The following is an 11,736-nucleotide window of genomic DNA, read 5'->3' as shown; positions in this document are numbered from 1 at the left end:
ATTAAATGAGGTTTTAACCTCATTTGGAGGTTAAAAAAGATCTCCATTTCACTATTAAAATACACAGCTTCATACAGAAAAATTCATTTCTAATGCAATTGATATTAAGATGTTTGCACATGTATTTCTAATCTCTATATATCTGATAATTACTAGTCACAGTTGGTTACTTTTACATTCTTTTTTTTAAGAGAATTTCTTTTTTCTTTTTAATATTTATTATCTTTCTTTATTTTATGTGTATGAGTGTATTGCCTGCATGTATGTGAGTGCACCGTGTTGTGCAATGCCACAGAGGTCAGAAGAGGGTTCCGGATTCCCCTGGAACTGTGTTAAGGACAGTCCATAGCCACCATGTGGGTGCTGGGAATCAAACCCGGGTCCTCTGCAAGAGCAGTCAGTGCTCTTAACCACTGAGCCATCTCTCCAGCCCCAAAGCCTGTTACATTCTTACCATCATTTAAAGGTCTTCCTGATTTCAAAGGCCAGGCGAATGTCACCTGCCTGAATCCAGCCACAGTGCTAAGGACAGATTAGCACAATGTGATTTGTGGTCCATGCTGAATGACTTCAGCTGAACTTTTACAAATTTCATGTGGAGATACATTAGCATCTGTAAATTATCTGGCAATAGGAGTAAATGGCTGGTGAATTCAACTTCAAAATACTATTAAAGTAGTCATCAAATTATCACTACAACTTGAAGTGTTAAAAAAAAAAAGCGCTATGTTCTGTATTTCCCAATCCTTCAGTAAAACTCTTTTACTATTTTCATGACAGTTTTTAAAGATGCACATCATAAAACAAAGGGTTACCAGTATTCAGAAGCAAATGTAAGGATCAAATGCCCCTCCCATTTTTTTATTCCTTTTAACAGATTATGTTCTTTTAAAGACTTAAAAAGTTACATGTTATATTATTGAATTTTAGTATTTCTGATACAATGATTATAAAGAGCTTTCAAATGGAAACTCAGAATGAAAACATGACTTAATTCAGTTTTTCCCAAATTTAGTTGTTGACATTGCATTTTTACATATCTTTTGCCCATCACTGATTACTACTTACAGTTTTTTTCAGTTTTATCCTAGATAATAATATCTCTGAAATAACAGTATCAATATGCTATTCTTTAAAAACTATATAAAAATAAAAATGTTAATATATAGTATATAAAATAATATATATGCAGGGTGTGGTGGTGCATGCCTTTAATCCCAGTGCTCAGGAGGCAGAGGTAAGCAAATCTCTGTGAGTTCAAGTCTATCCTGGTCTACAGAGCAAGTTCCAGGCCAGCTGGGGCTACAGGGAGACCCTGTCTCAAAAATACCAAATATATATATATATAAATTTTTAGACTTTAATCATCTCGGATGCTGCACTTGTCAGTTGTACTTTGGGCTCACTGTGTAGCAGTGAGAGTTTGAGATTTGAAGTAAAGCCTTAGAGTCTAGATCTATCTTTTTCTATGTTTTAAAAATTCCTTACAAATGGTTAACTGATATTGGATCCCAGGTTTTCCATCTGTAAAACTGAAATGAAAGCAGGTGAGATGGCTAGGGGTGGGGGTGCTCCATCACTGGAGCCCACAGTGGCAGGAAAGAACCAACTCCTGAGAGTTGTCCTCTGACCTCCAAGGGTGCTTCGTTTCATGCATACACACACATACCCTCATGCATGCATCTCACATACACATACAAACACACACACACACACACATACACACACACACACACAAATAGTAAAATAGCATTTTTAAATGAAAAGAACCTGAAATGGTGCCTCCCTCACACTACAAAGGAGAAATGATCTTTGAAAGTTTCTTAAATATTTTATTTATTGTTTTTATTTTATGTGTATGAGTGTATTGCCTGCATGTAGGTAGATGCACCTGTGTTGTGCAATGCCCATAGAGGTCAGAAGAGGGCATAGAATTACCCCAGAACTGGAGTTACAGATAATGGTTAGCTGCCATGTGGGTTCTGGGAATTGAACCCTTTGTGTCCTTCGCATAAGCAGTCAGTGGTCTTAACCACTAAGCCATCTCTCCAGCCCCCTTCGAAAATATTTTGTATAAGAAGGCTGAGGCAGAGGTTTCCCCTGAGCTTAAGGCCAGCCTCGACTAACTGTGAATCCCAGGCCAGCATTGTATATATATATATATAAGACCTATCTCAAAAAAAGAAAATATTTTGTAGAGGTATAAATTGCAATCAAATGAAACTTTTCAGGGTTGGGATGTTGCAAAGTGGGAGAACTCATGTTTAGTACGTGTGAGGCCCTGGGTTCAAATTCCAGCACTGAAAAAAAGAAAAAAAAAAAAAGAGAAAAACTTCTTTTGCTAATGGATCTTTCTGATAATATTGCCCTCTTGATATCAGTTTGGAAACTAATGTTCTGAAACTTGCTGAGGGCTGCCATTAACTAGCGCATACAATGCAGATACAGTTGCTAAGGAAATTGTGAATTTCCTCTGGGAAGGAAAACCCACTCAAATCTCCATGGTGCTAGCCAATGAGACAAAAGCCAGGGAGCCCATTCCTGTGGGTCCGATTCAGCGACAGGGCTGGGTAGACGCTGGGCCAGCTCTTAGCTTTCCAGTTAGGTTCCTCATAAAGGGAAATGTCTGGAAGAAAGGAAAGGAGGGGAGAAGGAAGAAAGGGGGACAGGGAAAGAGGCTCAACCTCCTCCCCTGGGGTCCAGGAAGGAGCTTTGGTACAGAGCTTCACCCACAGGACCAAGTGCTCCAGTGCTTGACAGAGGGAAGCCCAGTAGATACTGCATAGCAGAATCATACTTTCTCTTCCAGACCTCTTTAATTTAGGCCAGGTTTGACCCTTTTTTCCTCGGGCCCTAAAGAAGCCCTTCAACTGTAGGCAGATCCATAGAAAGGCCTAGCATCTTACTCTGTGCTCTTTCAAGTGCTGAATTACAGGGATGCCCCACCATCCCCTGATCCCTGGTACTCTCATTTGACTTGTCCAAGGAGTCCCTGGTGACCAGAGACACAGGGCTCCTGCAGAACAGAGAATGCCCTCAGTTACCCAGACTCCCCTCTACACTGTCATTTGACATCCTGACCTTCTAAACCTGACTTTAAAAGCACCTATTCCTTTAAGCCCTCTCCTACTTGAAGAGCCCTCATTTTGATGGCTCCTCTCTATGATTGCTTGATCCTTAATCAGCACGACTGGGACCTACTTGGTTGTGTTTGCCCTGGTTAACCTGACCTTAACCCAGCATCACAACCTTCCTTTAATGTCTGTCATCCTTTCAGGAACATCTCCTGGGTACATGTTCTGGGAAGTCCCAGGTACCAGACAACTGGCCTTGGCCTCAAGGGCCTCCAAGCATAGTAAGTAAAATCCAGCAAACCAATAAAAACCAGAGGAGGGCAAGGTGTGTCACAGGGGCTCTGTAGGAAAGGACAGAGGAATGACCAAGGGGACTGGAGACCTCCACCAGGCTAGCTTCTTCACACATCTTAAAGCATTTGAGGTTTGTCAAGCACTGGCAAAGGGCCTGAGAACAGAGCAGGTGGCAGAGGTACAGATGAGGTGAGGGAGGGAATTGGTGTCAGATCTCAGGGTCCCTGTTAGGGAGATGGTGTTTGATTCAGTAAGTCCTACGGCAGTCAAGGCAGAGTTTGAACAAGTTGGTGACTCCATCTCACACACAGCACTCTGATCCCAGTGGAGAGTAACACACACACACACACACACACACACACACACACGTCTCAGGTCTGTTAATGAGACCTCTATCAACCAATTCAACAGCCTCTGCATCCTGAATGAAGGTCCAAACTCCCATCATTAAAATGAACATCACACAACATAGTCCAGGAATTTGACCAAAGGGACAGGCTGAAGGTCAGGAAGGAAAGAGGAATAAAGGGAAATGGCACAGCCAGTGAAATGCCTGCCATGCAAGCATGGGGCCTTGAGTTCAGATCCCCGGCACCCACATAAGAGCCAAGTGTGGTGGTGCACCTGTGATCTCAGCACTGAGATAGGAGGATCCCTGGGGCTTGCTGGGCAGCCAGTCTAGCTGGATTGGTGAGCTCCAGGTTCAGTGAGAGGTCCTGTCTCAAAAAATAAGGTGGAAAGAGATAAAGGAAGACACTGAGGTTGACCTGTAATCCTCCTCACAGACACATGAACACACACATATACACACACAAAAAGAGGAGTAGGAAGATACCACGGAGCGCTACTGTGGTAGCATTCCTATGGGAGCATCATCCCTCCCTACTGGTAAGGAGGAACCACTCACAGGTCAGGCCCAGGCCCAGAGATTTTAGCAAGTAGTTGGCACAACCAGCATCTGATCTGGAAATTTGATAATGACCAACACCTAAAAAAAGTATAGACCAGCAAGATGACCCAGTAGGTAAAGATACTTGCTCCCAAGCCTGATGACCTGAGTTTGATCTCTTTGACACTCATGGGTGGAAGGAGAGGACTGATTACCACAAGTTGTTCTCTGACCTCCACATGGTCACTGTGGCACACCCACTCATGTACAGATACACACACACACACACACATACACACACACACACAAATATTTTAAAAAAGAAAAATATGAGGAATTTACTGAAAACTGTCATGAAGTAAATGGTTAATTCACTGATCAAAAGCCTCAGTGCAGGTAGGATCAGGATGTCACTCTGACATACTGTCATCAGTGTGGGCACAGAATTCCCCTTCTGAGAGAGTGACAGCAATACCTCCATCTGTATGTGTCAGAGAATACTCTGGGCATAATTCAGAAAGAATTATATCAGTTTGGGCTGGGATTGTAGTTCAGTGGTAAAGCACTTGCCTACCATGTATGCGGCCTGGGATCCATCCCTAGCATGAGAAGAAGAGGTATTATTATTATTATTATTATTATTATTATTATTATTATTTATTAGCTCCCAGAAAAGTGCTCTTTTAATACTCCAGAGAAGAAAAAAGAAAAACCCTCAAGTACTAAGTACCCTCAGGCAAGGTGTGCAACAGTTTCCCGTTCTTATCTGACCACCAGCACCTACACCACTTTCCCTAGGAAACCATCAGTTGCATTCCCGTGAAAAACTTCAGGGGCAGAGGTTAAAGCTACTTCAGGGCTGATCTTAACTACTGTGTGTGTGGGGGTGTGTGTGTGTGTGTGTGGTATGGGGATCAAACCCAGGGCCTCTCATGTGCTCAGCTAGTACTCTACTATTGAGCTACATCCCCTGCCCCTGGAGCCTCTTTTATCTTCAGAAAGGACTACAGAGTCAGAAAATCTACAGCCCTCGTCACTGTCCATCCGCCTAGTGCAGAGGACATGAACACTATCATGATGTTGTCTCTCACTTCCAGGAGTCTGAAATCACAGACCTGTGTGCAGTAAGATGTGCCAAGCCACTGACAGGGCTCTACAACAACAAATGGCACAGTAGGTTACTATGGAATGAAAGTTCAAAGGGTGTGCATCTCATGGCAACTGTCATAGGATGCATGTGACAGTATGCTGGGAGCACAGCCTCCTGTCCATGAGGGCATGCAACCTGGTGAGGAAAGTGTACCACAGATCTCTCCTCATTCCAGGAAAGTGTACTACAGATCTCTACTCATTCCATTTCAAGGCATCTGATTTTTCTCCCAGTCTGTTCCAATAACTAGAAGGTCATTGAGGGTTGGGATGCCACCTTCCTCCTCTTACTGTCCTAAGCTGGTCCCCAGGGCCTGACACAGGCTGCCCCATCTGTGATGGATGGCTGATAGCTGAATGATGACCAACCTAAGAAAAGCCAGTTACTGAACCCATGAGGATGCTTGTTTAAGAGAAAGGCAGCACAAGAAGGCAGAATGGTCTGGCTTTATATACTTGTACATCAAAGCTGACCTGGCCACTGGACCCACAGCAGTGAAAATACAAGATCACAAATTTTGATGTGCGTTAGAATAATTAGAGGTTTCCTGGCCGACCTCTGGGCTTTCTGTATCTAACCCTGTGGGACTGGGCCTGGCACCTGCACCTGCACCTCCCACCAGCACACATATTCCCCACCATTCTGATTCACATAGTCACAGAACACAGCACATTTTCCAATCTATAAGGTTTTAAGAACATTTGAGATTTAGATTAGATAAGAAACATGCTTTGGGGCTGGAGAGATGGTTCAGTGATTAACAGCACTTCCTACTGTTCTTGTAGAGGACCTGAGTTCAGTTCCTAGCACCCATGTCAGGCAGTTCACAACCACCTGTAACTCCAGTTCATTCTTTTTATTTTATACATATGAGTGTATTGCCTGCCTGTATGTAAGTGCACCCATGTTGTGCAGTACCCGAGGTCAGAAGAGGGTGTTGGATCCCCTGGAACTGGAGTTATGAACAATTGTTAGCCAGCATGTGGGTACTGGGTATCAAACCTGGGTCTTTTCCAAGAACAGCCAGTGCTTTTAACTGCTGAGCCATCTCTCCACCACCCAGATTTCATTTTTATATTGTGTTTCTACCAAATAAACAGAAAAAGACATGTGTGCATGCATGTGTGCAAGTGCGTCTGTGCATACATCTATATGGGCATGTATACATGTGTTTGCATGTGCATATGTGTACATATGCATGTGTGGTTTTGCATGTATGCATGCATGTATGTGAGAGTGTGTGCATGTGCATGCATTCGTGTGTGTGCATGTGTGTGTATGTATACAGGTGCATATGGAGGCCAGAGGTCAACATTGGGTGTCTCTCTCTAGTGCTGTTCACCTTATTTTTTGAGACAGGGCCTCTCTTGGTCCCAGAGCTCAATGAATCCATTCAACTAGACTGGCTGACCAGCTAGCTTTAGGGATCCATCTGCCTCTGCCTCCTGAGCATGGGAATTGCAGGTGGGTGTAGCTACATCAACTTTTTGCATGTGTCCTGGGGATCAAACTCGGGTCTTCATGCTTACATGGTGAGCACTTTGCCAGCTAAGCCAGCTCCTTAGCCTCTGAAAGACTTTTCCTAGGAGGAATAATAGTATCTACTCCTAAATGTTATGGTGGGCATCTTACCTGAAACAAAAAGCTTGTAAAGATCCAGTCACAGTCCTTGGGATTAGTAACTGCTCAAAAAATTATAGCTATTATTTTGTTGTCATGACTGTTAAGGTGTTTAGTCAGAAGCACATTATTTCTTTAAAGGTACTTTAAAATCAAATTGGAGTATGAATTTTGGGGATGATAGAAGTTCCTACACTATTTGAGACAGGATGTCAGTTTTCCAAGACAGCATTCAGACAATAGAACAGAAATTTCTGTCATCTTCCCTTAGGAAATATCTCAGACCCTCCCCCAAAAATCCAGGTAGCTTTTTGACAAACTGCATTTTTTGAACAAATCCTGCCCATTAGACTGTTTACTATTGCCACCTAGCTAAATCCATACATTAAAAAATGAAAAAGCGGGGTGTGGTGGTGCACGCCTTTAATCCCAGCACTCGGGAGGCAGAGGCAGAGGCAGAGGCAGGTGGATCTCTGTGAGTTTGAGACCAGCCTGGTCTCCATAGTGAATCCAGGACAGCTGGGGCTACAGGGAGACCCTGTCTCTAAAAGACCACAAAAAAAAAAAAAAAAAAAAAAAAGAAAGAAAGAAAAACAGCCAGATTATGAGTTAATGTATGAAAACATAAGGATATTCGTATCAGGTCATCTAATTCTGAACACCAAGGTCCTCAGTTTGTAGAGATAAAAGAAATACAGAACAAAAATGCTAAATCTGGTTTTCCACCATCATGAAGGGAACCAAGCCAGATCTGCTTCCACAGAAGAAAGAAATACACTCCCAATCTTAAAAAGCTGCAGGAAGCATTCCTTCTCTTTGATGTGCCAGTTTCAGGCAACATGGCCTAAACCCAAAGGCATCATTTTGATTCTAGGCTCATCGTTTTTTTATTTCATGTGCATCTATGCTAATTCTCTCTGCAGTCTATTATTTAAGCCTTGGAAGGACAGATGCGCAGTTTTTACAGGGCCATAATCCACTTGGTGGGCGGGTAAGAAAGAGGCCTTTGGTCTTCCTCATTTACTCCAATGAGAAAACTAGACCATTGCCTTGTAAAACAGCATGAGACCTGCACCCTGATTTCCATGGAATGCTAACCTGGGGTCCTCCCTACACCAGATTCATAAAATTCAGCATGGTCATAGGTGACCCAAATTAGCTCTAGGCTAAATGGAATGAGTCAAAAGCCAGTCAGAGGATATAAACAGTAAAAGCAAGAAGGTCAGAAAGTGACCCACATACAGGGTTTTAGGCCACACACTTTAGGTATGCCTAAGAGTCAGATTCAGCTTTCTAAGGCTGAGAGGATCAGGTATCCAGAAGAAAATTCTAGTGCGAGTTGCCTTTTAAGTCTCTCTTGAGGGACTGGAGAGATGCCTCAGCAGTTAAAAGCTCTGACTGCTCTTGTAGAGGACCTGGGTTCAGTTCCCAGCACCCATATAGCTGCTCACAGCCCTCTGTAACACCAGTTCCAGGGGACCTGACACCCTCTTCTGACCTCCATGGGCAATGCATGCATGTGGTGCACTTACATACAGGCAAAATACCCATACATATAAAACATAAAAGTTAAATTTAGGGGCTGGAGAGATGGCTCAGCAGTTAAGAGCACTGACTGCTCTTGCAGAGGACCCGGGTTTGAGTCCCAGCACCCACATGGCGGCTATGAACCGTCCTTAACTCCAGTTCCAGGGGAATACGAAGCCCTCTTCTGACCTCCAAGGCATTGCATGACATGGGTGCACTCACATACATGCAGGCAATATACTCACATAAAAAAGTTTTTTAAATTAATTAAAAAAACTTTAAATTTCTTTTGACTAAAAGATACATTCTGAAGATATTACTAAGGATTCACTGTCACTATTTTGTTTTTTACTTCCATCCTATGTACCTTCAGTCCCCACCTTGTAACCCCCAGGGTGGCTCCCAGCCTGCCCATCCCAGAATCCCTGAGAAAGGACATTAAGGACAGCACTGATTATTGGCAGGCACTTGTTAAATCAGAAATGGGCTTTGCTATATGCAAACAAACCATCAAGTTTTAGGATAACTCCATCTACCTCCAGATCTCCCAGGACTACCTGTTCCCATCCACAAAGCATCCTTACCAACAGGTAGATGGAAGGAGAGTTACGATGAAGCTTTGTGACTGAAAGCAACAGAAAAAGCAACTGGAATTGTGCTAGGGATGCAACTCAGTGGTAGAGCCTTTGCCAAGAATGAATGAGGTCCTGAGTTCTAGCTCTAGTACCTCACATTAACTTAAAAATTATTTTCTGAGAACCAATTGAAATCACATGAAGCTCAGTGTGGTGGCTCACATTCCAGCACTTGGGACACTGAGCCAGGAGAACTGCCTTCAATTTGAGGTCAGCCTAGCTTACAATGTGAGCCCTTGTCTCACAAGACAAAGCAAACAAACATCAGTAATTAGGCACTTGTTTGGGTTCTAGGCATGCTGCTTTCTGTCAATTGAATTTTCTTTTTTCTGGTATACTTAATGTAAGGGGTCTGTGGTGAAGGCCTGAGGGTCTGAGACCCAGATATCACTTGCAGCTCTAACCCTTCCTTCCTAGTCATATAACTTTGGAAGATCTCTTCACAGCTCTAGGCCCCAGCTTCCTAATTCAGAACAAGGTTGGCATTATATGCCACACTGAATAAGTATTTGTAGAAGGCTTGGGAAAAAAAATCTGCAAAGTGGGGGTATACCAGGGGACCCCAGAGATGATTCCCAGTCTGTCCGGTCAACAGACCTGTGATTTCTGTCTCTGACTTATGTGCGGTTAGCCTACTGTCATGCACCTGGGGCCCAACAGCCCAATATTCTCTTTTGAATCAGTATAGCCCCACTGCACATTTTCTCATCAGCTTCTGGTAATACCCCTTTATTATATCATGAAAGAAGGAAGCATTTTGTCATTAGCCTGATCATGCAGGTTTTTTTTAAACAGTAATCAGTTCTCAGAGCATATTACTGCTTTTAAAGACCTACGCAGTATTTCAACATTATATGAGGAAGTATTTAAATTTTCCTTCCACAGTTTTCTGCTTGATTTTCAAGAGCTAAATGAACAGTTTGCATTTTTTGTGTCTGATGTTTTTCCTCCCCTTTAAAATGCCGAAGGTTTTTTTTTTTCTCCTCCCCACCTCTGTAGGAGGAAAAAAGGAAATTGTTCCCCTGCAATTTACTTTGGTTTTCTCAAAAGTCGGGCAGGAAAGTCAGCATAACTCAGGTGGGATCTAAAATGTTCTTGTGGTACAAGTGTGCATGAGAAAGGAAGCCTATAATTTCCGAGCATTCTTTCAGGAAGTTTATATTCTGTTTTCCAGGGAGCCTTTACTTTCCAAGGAAGTATGATTGACATGCCGTTGCTGAAGCAGGCCCAGAACATTGTTACGCTTGCCACATCCATCAAGGAAAAATGATCTGTTAAATGAAGCTCTCATCGGGCGGGCTGAATGGATACAGTGGGTTTCTTAAAGACAAACTGCTGTACTCAAGGCAGCTTGTTAGCATGCCAGATCAGGATCTCATCCATTTACAGTTCACGGTCCCTTCCTTAAGACTTTTTTTTTTTCCCCCTTGTCTTACTGACCAGTTATTCTTCTAAAAATAAACTTTCCTCCTTTGGGGTACGAGCTTATGGTTTTATCGTTGTCTATTAATGTGTTACAGATTTGGATTTATTATTTCATGGGGAGATAAAATCCTAGGGAAAAGTGGATGATAAGAAGTTAATTCCTCAGTGAAACAGATTTCTGAACATATATAGTCTCTCTACTCTCCTTGAATTTAAAGTTTCCCACATTATTCATTTGTACGGAAGATACCATAAACAATTTTAAAGCCAGGCTTTTAAGAAGTAATATCATAATCAAGGGGTCTTGTCAATTTTACTAGTAATTTGGTAAAACAACAAAGATGTTGAAAATGTTGTTAGATTGGCTTGTAAAAGACACCTTCTAAAAAAATAAACTTTCAAAACTGATTACTGGGGACCACTGTCCCCTGAATGCTCCATCCAAACTGTCAGTGTGCTGTATGGTGACCTCAAAAACTTTCATCCAGTGTGAATGCTTGGGGTCAATGGTTACTAGCAAAAAATCAATGTGTAGAAACACAAGGCATCCTTTCTCCCCTTTATCTTCCCACTTAACTGTTCGCCATTGAGGCCATTTCCCCCCTGTAAATGTAGGACCTGGACAGGACTCCCTCAGCCATAAACTTGTAGCGTCTCCCAGGACACAAAGCCACAGGGCTGGTGCATATTGGCCCCCTGCAAGATTTACATCACATTAGAGATGCGGGTTACAGGTCATATGGGTGGTGTGGTTAACGGGCTTAGTAAAGCTGTTTTGAAGAGGTTAACCCAGCTTGTAGGAAGGGTAAATAAACATAACAACCAGCCATTGTCCCCTATTCAGCATGTACTCTTATATTGAAGGCGAAAGGGTATTGAAGCCTTGGAGGATCAACTTGTGCGTGCCAGAGGACGCCAGTGAAGTTTGAAACACCAACAAGCAGAGATTTTGTTTCTCTTCCTCATTAAATCATGAGCTTTTGTGTGGAGACTCTGGACGACTGTTCTTTAAGAAATTAGCAGAATGGAAAGTTTAAAACTGTACACCAACCTTTTCATGACCTACACAGCAGCATTGCTGCTACTCTTAGACAAACACCACAGGGAAGGCTGTTCTGTTTA

General features: G+C 42.7%; 1 protein-coding gene across 1 annotated transcript in view; it reads left to right on the top strand.

Moving 5' to 3' along the window:
- Nucleotides 1-10,677, top strand: part of Clybl (citrate lyase beta like) — a 257,037-nt gene extending 246,360 nt beyond the window's left edge. Inside the window, exon 8 of the mRNA XM_008832726.3 lies at nucleotides 10,364-10,677. Coding sequence (XP_008830948.1) covers nucleotides 10,364-10,459 — 96 coding nt within the window. The 3' untranslated portion in view covers nucleotides 10,460-10,677. The remainder of the gene's footprint in view (nucleotides 1-10,363) is intronic.
- The last annotated feature ends 1,059 nt before the right edge of the window (nucleotides 10,678-11,736 follow it).

The sequence above is a fragment of the Nannospalax galili genome, unplaced genomic scaffold (assembly GCF_000622305.1).
Source record: "Nannospalax galili isolate Female #2095 unplaced genomic scaffold, S.galili_v1.0 scaffold1316, whole genome shotgun sequence".
NCBI lineage: Eukaryota > Metazoa > Chordata > Mammalia > Rodentia > Spalacidae > Nannospalax > Nannospalax galili.
Note: the sequence above shows the minus strand (reverse complement) of the source record. Positions and strands in the feature narration are given on the sequence as shown.